Here is a 19,243-nt window from a genome sequence, read left to right as displayed (position 1 = left end):
GGCAGGTTGGCCCAAGTGGCTCCTCCATGTGCACCCACTCGGTGGAAGGCTTCTCAGTCAGACAGAAAGGGCTGTTTTGAGAGAGCTCTGAAGAGGCTCATAAAACTCAGTAAGGTAACACAGATGAGATTTGGAAAAATGAACTAAAATGACACATGGTGGTCCTGATTGCTTTTTCGACCATGGTCATTTTATATCATGTGTATGGAGAAAGAGATCTTAATGTAAACAAGGGTGAGACTCAATGTGTTTGGCTACAGCTGAAACAGAAAGCTATCTTATAGAAGTGATCTCCTGTGGAGCATTCACTATCTTTTAACTAACGGTTTCAATTTCTGATGAGTAATAAAGTCTAATAACAACAACAAAAACATTCTTAAAAGTGCATCAGATTTTCCATATTTTTAAAAATCTCATATAGTGATATAAGAATACTGCTTGCAGTTTTACTCCAAAAAGCAACGTTTCATTTTTAATAATCACATTAAAAAATGTGTGTGTTAGCTGAAACTGAGGTAATGCTCATTTTTGAAACTGCAGAGTAGCCACAGGCCACCCAAGAGACTGACAAAAACTGCCTGTCTGGAAAAGGTTGTTCTGTAAGTAAAGGTCAAACAAAATCATGCTAGGAACCTCAAAGATGTTTTAATGCTATTAGTTCAAACAGGAGATTGACTGCTGCAGGTGGTCATACCACAGGTGACAGTGTAATTACTGTGCAACACAGGAGATATTATTTGTACTTCTGCAACACCAAGGAGCCCTGGTCATAGACCAGGACCCCACTGGGTTAGGGCTCTTTTACGAAGTGAAAATATCTTTTGTTTTTATTCAAAGTGTTCTGCCATGGCATGGCAGAGGCTACACCCTGTACTCCCATACACTGTCTCTGCCAATATATTGACATGTTCAGACAGAAGTAATAAAAAGATCTCCAAGCTCACTCCTTTTGGATTTATTCCTACATCTGATATAATTATCCCGCATTTTTATTCCATTCTACATTCTGTTTTAAAACTGCTCTTCTTCGACTTACATTTTCTTATCTCATTGCTTGGTACTTGCTGTTTCCTGTGCTGTTCTTTCTCTTCATTTCTACCTCTTGATTGCCAAATGTCTTCCATGGGAAGCCACTTCTAATCCTTTCTCTCACTGAGGCTTCAGCCTTCTAAGCCTATTTGAATCTTTTTCCACCTATGTTCCCATTCCCTTTGTTTCAGGTCTCCTACAGTATTGTTTCCTCACTCCCTCATTTCCTCTGCTATATCCCTTATGCAGCCAGCTTCCTGCATCCTCCCACCAGAGCAACATCACCGCAAACACTTAAAACCATTTGACATTTTTGTCTCTTCTCCCTGTACTGTGTGCACTCATCACAGCATCATGGGAAAGGGTAGGTTCAGATGAGGCTATACAGGTTTAAGTGTGTTTCTCAGTATGTACGTAGGATGGAGGTAACACTTTCAAACAGAATTATGCAGTATTCCTCTCCACTGGTGACTGACAGACAGGCAAGTGCCCATGTTATCTCATTAACGGGACTGATACACTTCCTACTGCAAGCAGTGCAAAAGCTTCAAATGATATGACTTAAGAAAGCTTTGATCAGTCCTTTAGCTTCTAAAGGAGGGCTCTGAAACTCTCACCATATTTTAGGCAGTACTTTCTATGGAGACATAAAATGGTGGAAATGAAACAAAATTTAATGAAGTGGAAAGCAAAGCCCAAGTAGCACTCATTCCAGAGACAAACATCTGCAAATATACAAAGTACAGAACTTCTTAAAGTGTGACTCCACTGCAGTCAAACAGAACAATTCAGTAATATACATTAGCACCTCCGTGATACATATTTTTACTTACTGTCCAATGAACTTCAATTGAGGAGGAAGAAAGGATAGTAGGGTTGTGTAGATGTAGTACCACATCACCTAGTTCTCTTTGGACCTGCTTGTGATCCACACCTTGACTTGTTGGTGGAACATCTGTAATAATTTAAGATTCCATTCTCAAAAGTATATACAAGTGTTAAAATAAATACATGTAAATACAAGTTCCATTCTCACAAGTATCTAAGATTGTTAAAATAAGTATATGTAAATACAGATGAATATATAAGAAAGTATATGATGCTATCACCAATAAAGATTACCCAAAATATTTCCCAGTTCTGTAAGAAAAAACTACATGGAATATTTTCCCAAGAAAATCACCAGTGCCTAGGCAGTATCAAATCAATGCACTGCACTTTCTTTGACAGAGACACACAGGAGGGAAATGCTGCATAAAAAGAAAAACCACACTCAGGGATGTCTTTGGTAAATGACTACAGCAGTATCTCTTTATTTTTTGCTGTTGTGAGGAAAAAACATTCTATTACTTTGCAAAGTCCCGGAGTCCAGGAAACCTACAAAGAACGGTAAAAGCAAAAGCTGTATCTTCAGATAAATTCATGGGCAAACTTACTGTTTCTAATTACAAAAGAAATGTAACAACTGAGGAAAAGAAAAAGGAGTCATGTGGCTGCAGGTTTCCTGATGATAACTGACTTCTGTAAATGGGAGGCAGAGCAGAGCTGAGTGCTGTCCAGCTCTTCTGACATTTGGTCTAACTTGTAGCTAAAAGAATTGTTAATATGCATGAAGGGACAACTTATTATTAAAATACACAATGTTACAATGGAAACATATTTTCTGCATATTGAAGCATATTTAACTGAAAAGCATATTTAACTGAAATGGAACGACTGTCAGAAATATATAGAATTTATAAGACAATCACTAATAAGGTGTCTAAAATAGACAGGTACTATGGACAGCAGAGTAACATAGTTTCTGTATTCATTTCATATATGTCTCCAAGCACTTCATTTTAAGGAAATACCATGCTGACTATGGCTAAAAATCACAGACTGAGAAATCCATTACAAGCACTTACAGTGATTTCTAATTAGCGATTAATCTGATTAATCTAATTCAAGATACAAAGTAATGCATTACATAAACTTTGCTTCCCTGCCTGACCTCCTCTAGTGATTATGCAAGATCAGGAAATCTTCAAGGGTTCTGTTCCATATCCGTCTGCTTACAAGAAGTGCCAATAAGAGAGTACACAGAAATTGCATATATATTTATGTACAACTACAAGTAGGCTTGTACACTATATTGAAAGCTGAGGTTTGGAAAGCACAGTTGATGCTGATATAGAAGACACTTGCTAATGCAAGTGCAACAGATGCAAAGCATGATTTCTGGATGGTGGTCATAGTCTCAGTTTATCAGCTTTTGGCCTTGTCTAAATAATAACAAAAACCTAGTAATAATGGATTAAGACAAGGCATGAGGACAACTTTCTTTCCAAAAATGTAGTTCCTATTTGTAAATACAAGGCCTATGTCACTTTTTAACGTTTATCATACGTTTCCTCAACATATATACAAGAAGCTGAAAAAGCAAAATGTGGCTAGCGTGTAGTTAGTGGGTGACAAATCTGGATTCTTAGCAAGGAACACTAATAGTAACAGAAAAACAAAACCAAAAACCCCACCACTGAGTCATTGCTGAATCCACCGGTAGTATGTTCCACCAAACAGTCAATTTATCAGAGTATTTTCCTTCCCACAAAGTCTGAAAGCATTGAAGAGAGAAGCTTCTGTTTGAAGATTTGCCTAAATATCACCCAGCTTAGAATGTAACAGGAAACTCAGTGGAATAATTAGTTCTCTCTTTGCTAGCCATAAAAGATGAGTCATCCACAATGTGAATTAAACTATTAATAGGCTCGGCCATTTGCACATCTGTGCTATAAAACAATATGTATGCTTCCTTATTTTGGCTCCAAGCTTCCAAGACAGGCACTGTCAGTGAGAACACCTAAGCATCTTGTTGTTAATGTTGGTAAAGCGTAAAGATGAAGGTAGGTTAGGCTCCTGGCCTGACCATGTATTTAGGACAAGATTATATCATCACCTAGACAAAAGTGAACTGGAAATTTTGGAACTTATTTAGCTAGACCACAACTTACACAAAACTGAAACAGTATTGAAAGAAGAGTAGAACTGTTTTAAGGAACTTGACATTTGATTACATTTCTTACAATTTATAAAAAAAGTTATATATTGGTTTTTATTTTCACGCAGTCTTTGTGTGATTCTCAAGTCTTCAGCTCTATGAGATGCCCAGAGAACAGCAAAGCTTTTCCATGTCACTATAAAACATTCAGTTCTGTGACTGAACAGAATACTCTGCTTCAGTCACTGTTTATCAGAGTCAGGACAGTGATTAGTTCATTGGGACATTCAGACCTGAGACCTCATCTCATCTCCAGTAATGAAACCACACTGCAACAAAAACGGATTCATGCAGAACACTGCAGCCTGCCTGCATAATAAAATTTGTTGCTCTCTTCCAAGGAACAGAGAAATCATTACATTAGGTTACTAAGTCTCTCTTTGGTAACAGACCAAGGAACCTGTGCAACCCCTATGTTCCGTGCGGCTGTGGCTCTGCTGTCTATATATCCACTGAAATTGTTGCCCAGCGGAAGAAATGTGTAATAACAAAGGACAGCAATGTGAGACTGTTCATCTCCCATGGGAGAAGAGAAAGACTTGGTTTCAGTCCAACTTCAGGAAAAATGAGAAGTCAGGAAACGAAAATGCTTTGTTTCCTTTAAGGAACTTCCTTTCAAAAACAAACATGTACTTACTTATGCAAACAAAGAAACAAACATACAACACAAGCACTCTTCAAATGCCAATGGGTCAATTCCTCCAGTAAGCAGGGAAAAGCAGGGGAAAAAAAATGATCTCTATCATTTTTACTGCCAAGAAGAATATGCCCAGTTTTCACCCTCATAAGAAGCAAAGTATTTCCACTGGAAAAAAGGACACAGCAAAGCTGCAGTGCATTATTCCCTGTACACCATTATAAGTATAATTTATTTTCTACAATGAACACAAAATTATTTTAAATTTTACATAGCTCTATTTGGTCTGCATCTAGACCTCAATCACAGCTGGAGTCAGCGCATGACTTCTTCATCCACTATTAACTGGCCTTTTCTTCCACTTGGCTATCTGTGAGCATTGTCTCTCTTCCCCACCGTTTCACTTTCAATAGCAATACTATTGCAATACTTTTAATATATTGACAAAAACTCTTCTTTACTGGCTTATGATGCCAAATTCCTTAAAATTTTAAATTTCTCTGTTTCCTAATGCAGCAGAAGCCAAATTATACTATGTGTTCTTTCTGTCTCAGTCTTAAGCCTCATTTGATTCACTGGACATAAGAATAACATTTCCAAGGAATTTGAGGATTTGTGTGACAACAAAAAAGTCAGAGATTACTTCTGTTGCTAACAAGAGCTATTCTGCAAGATTTAACTATCTTTGGATAAGAGATACTAGGGTTCCTTTAGGCAGTGCAATATGCTGTCTAAGCAGCTTCTAGAATCCGTGTTATAAGGAAATGCAAGTTTAAACATTGTATTTTACTATCTAGCATATATTATAGCCAAGACAGACAAATGAAAGCTAGCAGAATTCCTGCATCTGGTTTTGTTCAGTCAATTTGTGACAGCCACTGTGAACACCTACAATGTTCAGCATCAAAAGCTTACCTTGAGTTTTCACTGGATCAGATATTTGGCTTGGGTCACTTAGTCCATATGCATTAGCTGCCCTCACAAGGAATAGATAAATTGCATTAGGTTTTAGCCCTTTAACTGCAAAACTCTCTGTTTTCACATTTTCAGCTACAGTTTGCCAGCTGCTACCAGATGCATGGCTAAGGACAAAACACACACAACAGCAGGTTAGCACGTGCCTATTAAAAAACATATTATATATGAGCATAAGTACAACAAGATCACATGAGACTTTCATACCTGAAGGCCTCAATTATGTAAGAGGTTGGTGTTGCACCTGAGTTCAAATTAGGTTGCCATGACAACGTTACTGTATTTCTGCTGACATCTGTAACCTCGGGTTTCGATGGAGCACTAGGAATCAAGTTTGGGTCAGTGGGTCTTGGTGGCTGCACTGGGACTCCAAACTCTAACAAAGGAGAGAGAAACGCTGAGTTGCTGAGAGATGCTGTTCACATCTGCACTGGCAATTTATGACAGAGTCAGGTAACTTCTGCATTTCAATTTCTGATTTTCCTTTATGTATTTTCTCTATGCAGAGGAGCCCTAATTGATTTACCTTGGACCTCTATGTATGCACTCCATGTAGCTTCGCCACTTGGGGTTGAAGCGATGCAGGTGTACCGACCAGTGTCGCCCAGCTGAGTGGGAGAAGAGAAGAATAAATATTTGAAACAATCAGGCACTCAGTGGGCTAGAAAAGTAATTACAGCTCTCTGTGTTCCCCCATGAATATGGATAAATGTATTAGGCTGCAAAAACTTCGAACCAGAAACTTCTTCCATTAGAAGTCTGACTTCATGTGCTGCAAAAATGAAAACAGATACTTATTTCTGAGTATTCATTAAAGAACTGGAAAAGCTGTAGATTCTAACTTAATGCTACCTATTCTGTAATGAACAAACTGAAGGCCTATTCTTGTAGCATTTATTCCCTACTCTGCAGAGGTCCTGACAAATAAATTGAGAAGGAACTCAAATGTCAAGAGCCCATGCAACTGTAAGCCTTCTGCCTAAATAACGCCTCGGGATTTGTCTGGACTGCAGCACTGGAGAGCATGTCATCCTTAAAACAAAGCTTAAATATTGCACAGGACCTTGTACATCTGGGGTTCCCTGTGTTAGTATAAATTTCACTCTACGGCACACCCAAAAAAGAACCTCCATATGCTATTCTCATCCAGTTCCGAATGTTGGATTATTTGCCCATATGTGACTGAACCATATTTCAAAAAAGCTTATTTTTTTTCCCCAAAAATAAATGCTATCTTCCTAAGGTTCCAGCCTCAGCAGATGAGCTGAACAGAAACGCTCAAAAATCAGAGGTTCAATATCTAAGTCAGTGTAGCTCGTGACTGGTAACAAGGCAACTCTTGGGAATATAGTAAAGTAATGTATTCAGCCTAATTTTTTAAATATTACTACATTTCAGACCACAGGAAAGATAGCAGAGAATAGCCAGTACTCTAAAACTTAACAACATATTAAAACTTCTTACAGCGTGTGAGGCATGACCAGCAATACTGACCAGGTACTTGCTATAATTCCCTAAGGAAGCTAGGTATTTGACGGGTGATTTACCATCTTAAGCTATGTTCAGAGAGTCAAGTGACTATGTTTAAACTTTAAAAATTGTTCTGAAAAAGCTATGTGCATGGCTGTATTATTGCCGTATGCTAAACAAAGGTTTTCTTTATAGACATTCGAAATAATTACATCATTTTAATCTATTAGTGCTAAAGCCTGAATAATTCCAGAATTCATCTTACTGAAATGCAAGTTTTGCTTTTCCCTTCATGTTTTAAGTAGCAAATAATTTCCTTAACTAACTAATACCTCTTAAAAGCATTTTCCTTTATGAAATCTGAAATGATGTGCCCTAGGCAGAATAAGCCAAGGTGTTAAGCATAAAGAATGAACTACCTGAAAGCATGAAATATCAACTATTTTAATACAATTATTTAACATTTCATTAATTCTAGATGCAGCATTTACTACATCAAAAGTGCCTGGAGCTAAATAACCAATGTGAAATGAGCAGCAAGAAAACCCGTTTGCCAGTTCAAGCTACCTTGGCATATCGGATCTGTAATGCTCCTGTCTCCAGCTGCTTGATGCGAGAGTCCTGGGTGGAAACAAGGATCCCATCCTTTTTCCAGAGGATAGTGGGCATTAAAGCGCCTGTGGCCACGCAGTTCAGTACTAAAGTACCATCTACAGCTACAGTTTGATTCACAGGACCCTGTCGAATGACAGGGGGAGGCCGGTCTGCAATCACTGCCAGAAGAAACAACAGGAAAGAGATTTCTGCAACTGGAAGCAATTTTCTAATAATCTAAGCAACAGCAATTGCTTGAGGCTTTGAAAGAAAATAAAGATAATTAAACAAGTAATTCAAGTTGTAGGCATGCATTATTCAGGGCAGGGTGCACTATAATGACGAACAACTACAGAATTTTAAAATGATACACAACACAGTATCTTCAGAAAGTAAAGAAGTAGGACATATTACATAGTGGTATCTGCTAGGTATTCTCTAATTCTAGTGTCTTTATGGAATGAGAAAGGACTTCCCAAATTCTTTGTTAATGCACAGATTATACCTTGTTCATCTTTTACCATGCCGCAGGCCTGCACAGCAGAATTCACACTTTCAGCATTCAAAGACAGAGAAAAAGGAGGTGGGCAGGCAGAGGAATAACTTGGTAAACAGGTACTGCTTAAAAAAATGTTACTGTGTACCACCAACTCATCTTGGTGGTGTTTCCTAGTTGGGAGATGTCTAGCAGTAGGGTAAACACAAAACTAATAGGAACATATTACATTATTTCAACTAAGGAATACTTTTCCAGTAGCTTCCCACTTTTAGTTCTATGATGACTTATCCTGTCAATATGACTTCAAAATCACAGTGTGTTTGCACTGATTTTAATGCACCTTTCACACAATGAAAATTAAATGTTATTGATGGGTTATTTAATAACTATGCACAGAAAGGTATAAAGCGGTCTCAGTATTCACAGAAAAAAGAATAATCATTAACATGTGGTTTTCTTTCCATTATCCAATAGAAGATCAAAACAAAGAGGTAAAAGCTATTATTATCTTATTTCATTTCAGTGACCTCCTCTGCCTGGACCATCCAACAGGACATGGACTGATGATCTGAAAATTGTCACAACTTTAAATGCCATAAATCTGTTCAGCAATGTCATGGGAGCTCCTGTAATTTAAAAACTGGTTTGGTAGCCAAAATATAAACTTGAATTTCTTATAATTTGCGAACTTCAGATAATTTGACATTACTTTTCACAATAAGCAGGGCCTTAGTACTGCTTTTTTTTGGCTAAATTCCAACTCCTGTAATTTCATTTGCATGTTCAAATGACATTCTTTATTTTCAACTGTGTAATTTATCCTTCTTGTCCCAACCTGTTGCACTGCAATGCACTGCGAGGCCATTTGCATCTCTCTCTGCTGAGACAGGCAAAATAAGCTCACTTATAGATTGTGTTGTATTTGTCTTGACAAATTTGTAAAGAGCCTTGCAATTGTCAATGGTAAGGTGCTGACCAATCTGTACTCTACATTAGAAATCCCATGCCGCTGAAAACCATGGTAACTTTAAGTGCTGCTGAAGCTGATGGCAATTTCTGTTACCTTTAGGGATATCAGGTATCATTCTGCATATCCTGCCTTCACTTTCATAAAAGTACAAAAAAAAAATTACTGTCCCAAGATGTTATACAAAACAACCATCCATCTGATCAACCCAGGTCTTATATCCATGGTAAAGATATTTAAAATAAATTGATTTTTTCCAAGTTCAGATATCATAGGTCATTAAGAGAAGAACTTTAAAGGCTAAGATCCTTATCTTAATTTTCTATTTATTTTTTTTCCTCACCTTGCCCTAGCCTTGTACCCAATGGTATATGAATAAAAGTGGCTTAAGAAATGTGGCTTACCACTTGTGAGAAAACAGAAAGGATTCAGTCCTATCCTTCCAAACAATCTCAGTCCAGTAGATGTAAATGAACAATTTTATTCTCCAGGTTCATGACATGCTTCCAGCACTGCATTATTTCTATGCTTTCTATAGGACAGAGGCCTAGCATATGGAAACTTCTCTGACAACAGCTTCCCACCTCTCAAAGTCTCTCTACAGACTGCACTTATCCTCTTTTTCTGTAAGTACTAAGATCATTACTTTTCCTGGTATCTTTGCTATTAAAATATGAAGTATTTCTGATAATTGGCAAGTTGGCCTCACACTACTGCTTGCAGTCATGCTCCCTGTAGCTTTTTCAACTTAAATTTTGTCCCAACTGCTCCTTAAAGGAATGTATAATAATAATTTGTATGTTATTCTACTGACTTCCAGACAGATTGAGGTTTTTTTTCCTTGTTATACAGCAATATTTAAAAAAAAAAAAAAACAGATAAATAGAGATGGTATGCAAATGAACACAGTAGAAGGGATAAAGACCTAGGCGGCAAGCAATCGGAAAGTAAACTAAATCCAGTAGGGAAAGCTAAGAAAGTGTCAGATAAATTAACAGACCTGATAAAAATCCATGAACTGAATACAAATACAAAATGGAAATACCAAATACAAAATGGAAACACTGCATTATACAATATCCAAAATTTTAAACCCCTGACAGAGATTGGCAAAACAGGATTTTTATGTTCAAAACATGCCATCCACATTTATGCAAAGCAGATACCAAAGCAGGGCCACATCATCATGTTGCTGTCTTTAAGTGAAAATAAAAACTTGAGAATGACAAAATAAAGACATCATTACCATCAGTAACTTCCAAGTAGGCTTTTGTTATGATACTTCCCGCAACATTTAAAGTCTGGCAGATATAGTACCCAACATCAGATCTCTGGACGTTGGTGATAGTGAGGTCACCTGTCTGGGAAACTGAAAATCGGCTGGATGACTGAGGGGGCTGGTATGAGAAAAGCAGATTCTACAAGATGTATAGGAAAGAAAGTGGGGAAAAAAAAGGGTTAAACAAATTCAAACATCAATAATCTTAACTTTAATATAACTAAACATATTCATGTGTTCACATTATATGTAAAAAATTCTGCTCTTCATATCTTAAGCATGTCTATACCACAATATTCACAGCTTTTATAGGACTGTTTGTGATAAAATGGGTGCAGATATGCATATATAATTGTGTGATTGCTCTAACGCTCTCTATGGTCAATGCTGGGCTTTACACAAAGTTAAAGAGGCACTAACAAAGATCTGATATATATAGCTACCGTAATGACCCAAGCAACCGGGCAAACCTAAGTAATATGCTCTAACACCCTTTTTTAGAACTCACTCCAGTGTATTCTATTATTATTTTATTTAAATGCAGATGTTGGTTTACTTATTTGTATTTTAACTTTCAACTTTCTAAGAATGGCACAGTTTTTTAAAGAAGAGATGCTGTTTAGGTCTCTCTAATCATAGTATGTGTATTCTGTAATGAGCCTTATAATATAGAATTAAATCCTATGCCAGTTTCTACACAATAGTTTTGGTATGAAGCACATAGTACTTTAGCAACAGTGTTCAAAAGTCAGAACAGCAACCATAACAGTACAAGTCTGTCACATCAAATACTGGTTCTAAATTTCTACCTCTGTTTGAATACTTTGTGAGGAGAATACTTCAATGTCACAGAGGCTATTTCTTATCCTCTCTTTATCTTGCCTAATTACATTCTGCATTTCCAAAAAGCATCCAAAGGAAGAGAACACAAAATCCACTTTAATATTAGCAAACCCCATTCATTGACCTCCTTCTCCAGTACCATTGTTCATCACAATTGGTTACCACTCAGCAGAGTGAAAAATGAGACAGAAAAAATATGTACTAGATAATACTTGTCAAATAAAAAAAAAAAATCCAGTTGATAGAAAAATACAAAAATAGTATTCCAATATATTTATACCATGGAAAATTATCATCTATATTTGGTTACTAGTTTAGTTGTACTTAGGTATTCAGACAGAAATGTTGCAAATGGAATAAATGAGTCAATCTCTAAGCAACCTCAATTTCTCTGCCCTATTGTTTTGTAACACAAAGAACCCTGTCATATCCTTTTGCACCATTCATTCCCTCATTGACTGGAAAACCAGACTCCCATATTCCTTCTTTCCCTCCAATACGGAATACTTTGTGTTACACCTCTCCTTCAAAAAATGACTCTGAAAGAAAACTCTGATTCACTTGCTCTGCTATATAGTGTTTCACCCATTGGCTTTCAAGATCCTTTACAAAGAAGGTGAAAATAATTTTCCCTCCCATTCAAATAAAGAAGCTGGGAGAAAAAGTGACCTATTTGGGTATGAGATGTCAGCTCTGGCTGTGAGAGTACATCTCCTTAGTCCCAAACCGGTATCTACACATGTAGTGGAGAAGACCAGTACAGCAAACAGTTTAGTTTGCCAGACACACACAAACACATGGTAAACTAGCAGCTGAACCCAGAGACAAACTTTCTGAAAATCTGGCAGTTCAAACAAATTTCAGCACTAGTCATCTTTTCATCTCCTTAAAGTTTCTCCCTGATAAGTGAAAAAGATTTACATAGCAGTGAAACATGAAATGTTTCTAGTTTCATAGATTTATTTTTTCATTCACGGAGAAAATGGGTAATTGAGCAAAACATAGATATTCTTTCTAGGAAGGCTGACATCGCCTACCATGACTGTGGCTTAGAAACAGAGAAGAAATATCCAGCGTCTCCAAGCTTTAGACCTCATTTTCACATCTTAAAACCAATAATGAACATATTTTTCTTTCATGTGACATCACCTCTTCAAGAAACTTCCAGGAAGAAGGATCAGAAAGTCTGTTTTACCTGACTTCCCTCTCTCCGCCAAAATATGGCTGGCTGAGGGTTTCCAGTTGCTTCACACTGGAAAGTCACCGTTCTCCCCAGTGCTGCTACCTGATCTCGCGGCTTTACAACAAACTGTGGAGGCTCTGAAAGAGGAAAATAATGAACAAAATAAATCACACTGCTGTCAGAAGACCAAAGTCAGCCTAATTGAAAGCCACAATTTGCCTTTTGACTTCAAATGTTAAGTTTCTTTAATAAGGAATGGCAGCACAAAGAGACATCAGTCCAACAGTCACAGCATCACTGGGATCATCTTTTCTGTTGCTGGACCTCCCAATTAAAACTCTGACTTTGCACCACCGGCTTTTATTCATGACAACTTTTACAAGAAAGTGAGTCCCACTGACTTAAGGAGACAACTTGCAACAGTCACCAATATGAACAAATTTGTTACAATTTGGTTTTTAATGGAGGAGTACGGCTCCAAGTCATAGAATCACAGATCTCAATTTGTAAGGGACCCACAAGGATCACCGAGTCCAGCTCCCTGGAAAGGAGTCCGAACAGAGAAACCTTTGAGGGGCAACTGGCCCACAGGCCACACTTTGCCAAGGGCTGCAATAAACACTGTTGAGTAACTATGTGAATTCATGGCTTACTTGCACAACATCTTTGATTTAGGAAAGCTGAGGAGAGAAAAATCCTTAATTCCTTATAGAAGAGACTTTTGATGTGGTTGGGATTTCAAAAAAATTTAAAGTCAAAAGCCCCAGAAATACTGTTGAATGAATTATAATAGTTTACAATCTTCAGTCCAATTACTGAAGAGGAATCATTTTAAAGGACCAGCAGAGCTAAATGTCTTCCTCATTTACATAGGCAAGGGCATGTTCAAACAAAATATATATGTAAATGAAGGCAAATTTGAAACAGCTGCTCAGCCTAACATTATAAATATTGCCAGCATTGTCCAAGCTGTTGAATTTATACAGACTTCAAAAACCTCTTCATCCAGTAGTAAATAGAATGTCAAAAAATGTCAGTCACATAAAGAAAAAGAATCAGCATAGATGACAGCATTCAGTATCTTGATGGAGCTAGCACAAAAAAAAAAATAATCTGGCTTGTTTTATAGGCTGTTAACACTCACTTCTTGAAATATGTGCATTAAATGAAAGTCCATTTACTTATTTATTTCCAACTCCTTTTGATCATGTGTCCAAAACTAGTTATTCTCTCTCTTTTGGGCTGAGAATAAAGGGGATGTTTTGAATCTGACTTTAATAAGTCAAATGGTTTTGGCGTTTTGCTTTTTTCCTTACAAACTTTTCTGTATTTACAAGATTTTCCTTTAAAAAGAATGTGACTCGTGTAATTTAAAGATATCACTCAATGTGTCCTTAATAAAAAAAACGGCTTTCAGTGTTCACACAGGCCAATACTTTCAGTTATCTGTTCCTCATGCCTTGTGATTTTGCTCCCTACTGAGTTCACCTTAGAATATAGTCTTCTTATGACCCTCTTGCTTTGGGAAGAATTTTTAAAGCATAACACTTTATTATTTACATTTGGATTCAAATTCTACCTATCATACGATTTCCTTAGATAAGAAACTACCAAAAGTGAAGGTGAGATTGACCTACAGTAATGAGCAGACTTCAAAACATTTAGCTCGGAAATGTTCCATCAATACTTCGGAAGAAGATGTGGGAAAACTTTGACATGGCAGCACATTTAATGTAGAATGGAAGGTGAAACTGTTGGAGGTTTGACACAGGGTTGTAAGGAAAATGGAAAATGGAGATGAGGGTGAAGCACCTTTGAAATGTTGTTGGATTCTAATAACAAGAATAAATTTAGCATATAGTTAAATGTGGGGCTTGGCTGGTTCTGTACTGGTGTGTGACAAGCCACAGAAAACAGAACTGAGGGTTTCTAAATCCTGCGCTAGTGCAGAGGATTTGTAAGGTTTCAGACTTCATTGAACCTGAGAATGGGGACAGCTATAGAGAGGTTAAAATGGTTCTGGCCACTGAGAAATAGCTTAATTCTAGTACCTGAAGACTAATGTTCAGGGACAACTGAACACAAAATACTAGGGGAAATCTAGTCTTTCCGATAACCACGATAGAATATATAAAATGTAAATAGGTAAATGTTTCTCCAGGTATTATTCTAAATTCATATTTTGTATGTATATTATTCTTATAATGCATGTATGTCTTACTCTAAATCTATTGCCATTACAGTAAAAAATTAAAACCCTATTAGCTTGATTGTCAGAAGAATTCAAACAGAGTTAAGTGAAACTTTGTAATAAATTCCATTCAGTGTTTACTGTACAGGAAGTATTTTCACCATCCTTTTTTAATTTCAGTTTGCTTTCACACCTTGGGTCACATATGTGTGGTATGTGATGGATATACTGTAAAAGATGCTGAAATAATAATCCGCTTAAGGAAAGAACAACTTCTATCCTTGAGACCTTTAAAACAGAATGAATTTTTTAGGGAACACTTTAAAGTTCAACTAATGCATTCACTGAAGAAAGAAGACATTTGGATTCGACTCGTTACATCACGTAAAAACAGACAGAAAGTGAGCAACCCATTACCTTTCTCTTTGCCATTAAGTTACCCATACTTCATGCAGAATTTATTCTGTGCGATGTGTCTTGTCAATAACAAGTAAAAGATGGGAGCTGATTGGTTGAAGGACATGGAAGGGGATGGATGGGAAGGGGAGAAGAAGTTCTCGTCACAGTGATACGATGATTAGAAGATGGCCAATAAAATTTCAACTTACCAGACACAACTAAAAATGAAAACAAAACAAAAAGAAAACATGGAATAAATAAAATTGAATAGACATGAAACAAAATAAAGAACAAAGTAAAATTAAAAAGAAATAAAAGAAAATAAATATGACCCTTCGTAAGGACCTTAGAAAGCACACATATATTCTGATAGATGAAAATACCGTTAAAATATCAAACCATATATTTTTATTTGACTTTTTCACAGAAATCTCAATCAAATGCTGAAGAGGAAAATGGCTAACAGACTGAAATAATGATCAGGCAACCTGGGTTCTACTCCAAGCTTTTCTGATGAAATGTTGTGTAACCTTGAGTAAAGTTTCTTTGTTTTCATGTTGTTATAATTTCTCTGTATTGAGAGCTTTCCATGGTAAAATTAACTTTAAATCTCCAGTAAATACCAATCTGCAACATTGCTGAAATGGAACAGTGACATTTACACCCTTTCTAAAGCATCAAAACATCTACGAAAGGAAAATAGTTTTTTGAGGCCAATAGCTATTACAAAGCAAGTTTATTAAAAATTTAATAATATGCTGAGACATTTAGCCCACACACCAATCTCTTCAGTATAAGATCACTGTATCAAGGTCGTTATACTCACTATTAAACAGCAAATACAAAGTAAACCACAATTAAAATTAATTTGGAAAGATTCTTAACCCTTTTCTTCCACTCCACCCCAAACCACAATTTCACTAAAATATTCAAAACTAGAGATTTATTGCAAAATATTAGAATTTTCAAGAGAAATTATCATTGGTAAATTATCTATTATTAAATTATCTTTCAACTACAGCTGAAAATTTTCACAAACTTTGAAGTGGCACAGATCCTGGCAGGCTAACTTTGCTTATAAAAGAAAGGCATGTTAGAAGGCATTCCAACCACTTATCACTGATTGAAAGAACAGATTGAATCTAAAAATGTAAAAATTATGCATTTCAGAAAGATACACAGATACCGTAAAAAAAACACCAACCAAAAAAAGGGTAGTTTATATAAGATAATTACAGCAAAAGTCCAAAAATTGTATTTTTTAAAACGCATGTTACAAATACTTTGGTCTTATCACTTCATGTTGAGAGCAAACCAGCTATTGTTCAGCAGGGTCCACTTTCATATCAGGTAGGTAAGCATCTGCAATACACCATCTTCTGATAAAACATATGGAGAAAAACTAATAATACTCAGTCTGCCAACATTCATTAGACATGAGGAATACTGGCTTTCTGTTCAAATAAATACAGAGGACTCCAGGTGTATTATGAAAATGAAGCTGAAAGAATCAGATATAAAATTGGAATTTGGATCATGCTGAAGCCAAGAAGCTGCAATTGAACGCATCAAAACCAGATTATATAGAGAACTTGGGTTTTATGTTGTTAAGAGATATTTTTATAGGAAATAATCCCAAACAGAGAAAGCTGAGATTTCAATTTTTCAAAGCTTTGTTTTTTAGTTAAAAGGAAATACTCTGGACACACAACAGCCTTTTTAAGTGTGTGGGTTCAGTATTTCTCAAAGAGAAAACTGGTGTGCAATTTTGTGCTCAGATTATCCTGGCAAGTCTGCGATTTGTAAGAGGAGTGGCCAAGAAATGATACACAAGAATTCCTGAAAGAAATACACCCATCCTTAAGACACAGCTTCTAGCTACCCTTGATCAAGTGTAAGTATATTACACAGTAACCACTCCTTTTTAACTGAAAAGCTCTTTACTAAACTTGCAATTACTGTCTGACCTGCTCTGGAATTGGAAATACTCCTCCATAAAACACAACTCATACTCCACATGAAACAGTCTGATAAGAGACTTAATGGGATGCAATTCTTGCACAGAAGAAATTACACTAAATTATCAAATTTCCATTACTCGAATAGTGCCCAAAAGAGAGTTTAGTCTTCTTGGTAGCAACGCAAAGCTGCTTAAGCCCCATACCGAAAGCTCACTTGAAAATTTCTAACAGATAGAAATCTGTCTTGGTTGCTCAGTTGCATTTCCACTAATTAAATTAACTTGCAAGTACTGAATTTCCACTTTTCCTTTTACCAGACAGTTTTGTTATTGCAGTTCAAAAATAACCCTTCCAAGCAAACATATATTTTTTCCCACCTGTAAAAACAGAGAGGATACTGATACATGAAATAAATCCCTGTTGAAACAGGGCATCACATTGGTAGAAAACTTGTGGCTAGGGCAAAGGTTGAAATTTCATAGAAAAACTTGAGCAGTTCTGTCAGAGGGACATCATGTGGTTTAAAAGAACAACAATAGCAATAATGACAACAAAGACCACTTGTGTAGTTTGATTTACATCCTACTGATATCTAAGGTTACTAAAACTGAGATGTAAATACTTTTTCCTCTATTATAGCACATTTTACTTGACAGAAGTTTCAATTATAAAATAAATTAATTTTCCCTGTGTTAATCATGACTTTTCACGGGGCAATTAGGGGCAATAACCTGCTTGTAAAGACAGGAAGTTAGTATGTAAAACCACAGATACCGAAGGAATAATATTTTTGCCTTTCAAATAATTCCCTTGACAAGTGAGGTTTTTTCTCGGAAGACGTGTCCAGTCACTGAACAAAAAACAGAAGAAAAGTGGTTTCCAGACTAGTGACATGATCTTTTAATGCCTTATTCTTGCCAGCAACCCTATCGACCTCACTGGGACCACTGGTATCATTAAATCCACTTGCAGGGGTAGGAATTTGCAGTTTTAGGAGTTAAGCTACAGACCAGTATAGTTGCCAGATGTCAACGGAGCAACTATTGTATTTGACAGATGTAATATTGCAGGGTCACAGGATAATCAGGTTGGTGGAAGCAACCTTGGAGGTCTCTAGTCCAACCTCCTGCTCGAGCAGAGTCAGCTATCGAGTCAGACCAGGCTGCTCAGGGCTTGATCCAGTTGGGTCTTGAAAACTTCCAAGGGCTGAGAATGCACAGCCTCTCCACCCAGTGAAGAAATTTCTCCTCATATCCAACCTCGACCTCCCTTGTTGCAACTTAAATCCATTCTCTCTTGTCCTCCTACCATGTACCACTGTGACAAGCCTGGCTCCATCTTACCGACAACCTCCCTGTAAGTATTAGGGGCTGCTTTTATTTCCCCCTCGAAGCCACCTGTCCTCTACGCTATGCAAGCACTATCCTCTCAGCCCTTCCTCACAGGATATATGTAAATACGAGACTTCAACATACTGTATGTAATGTCTACCTCTCTAAATAACACATTTCGTAATTCTTCTCATAGAGGTGAATGCAAATGTTAATCTAGTGTTTCTCTGTAACTCATTGGTTTGCTCATATTTAGAATGAAATATTATGGTTGTGTCTTATTTCTTAGTCTGATATTGGACGAGCTATAAACTTCAAGTACCCCATTCTTGAAAGCTGTAGTAGTAATTATCTATCTCAAAAAGAGTAAAATTATAGAAATTTTCATTCATTTATACTAATAAGTTGCTTTTGAGATCCTGAGAGTCAAGATGATACTTAATTACTAACCAGTATTCTGTTCTCCATATTAAATACTCATTAATTATCGTTCTGACTATTACTATTTATTAATACCTTCTAGGTGCTCAGAAGGTATCTTGTTATTCAGCTAATACAAGCTGAATACTTTAGATTTAAGGTCAATATGTTTCACTTTTGATTATTTATATAAGAATCTTCACATCTTCAAGGACTTCCTGACACCCACAGGGGCTATTATAAAGGAAGCAAGACAGTATAATTCTATCCCAGAGAAATGAAACAATCCCAGTCTTCAGGCTGATAATTACATGCAACAATCAGACTCATATCCCCTCTTTAGCTTCTGTGTAATTATTTGGCCATATGACTGATCTAGGAAACAGCAGTCACAATGGAATTTAGATTGTTTTCAATTAATTTTG

General features: G+C 36.6%; 1 protein-coding gene across 1 annotated transcript in view; it reads right to left on the bottom strand.

The window, feature by feature from the left end:
* The window catches only part of ROBO1 (roundabout guidance receptor 1), a gene marked incomplete at both ends in the record, with an annotated part of 525,263 nt that overhangs the window by 48,686 nt on the left and 457,334 nt on the right, over positions 1 to 19,243 (bottom strand). The window contains 7 exons of the mRNA XM_080358300.1: positions 1,863 to 1,984; positions 5,622 to 5,788; positions 5,889 to 6,057; positions 6,208 to 6,289; positions 7,719 to 7,924; positions 10,458 to 10,629; positions 12,529 to 12,653. Of these exons, the coding sequence (XP_080214426.1) occupies positions 1,863 to 1,984; positions 5,622 to 5,788; positions 5,889 to 6,057; positions 6,208 to 6,289; positions 7,719 to 7,924; positions 10,458 to 10,629; positions 12,529 to 12,653 (1,043 nt within the window). The remainder of the gene's footprint in view (positions 1 to 1,862; positions 1,985 to 5,621; positions 5,789 to 5,888; positions 6,058 to 6,207; positions 6,290 to 7,718; positions 7,925 to 10,457; positions 10,630 to 12,528; positions 12,654 to 19,243) is intronic.

Source organism: Nesoenas mayeri (genome assembly GCF_963082525.1).
Source record: "Nesoenas mayeri genome assembly, chromosome: 1".
Classification (NCBI taxonomy): domain Eukaryota; kingdom Metazoa; phylum Chordata; class Aves; order Columbiformes; family Columbidae; genus Nesoenas; species Nesoenas mayeri.
This window is presented reverse-complemented; position numbering and strand designations above follow the sequence as displayed.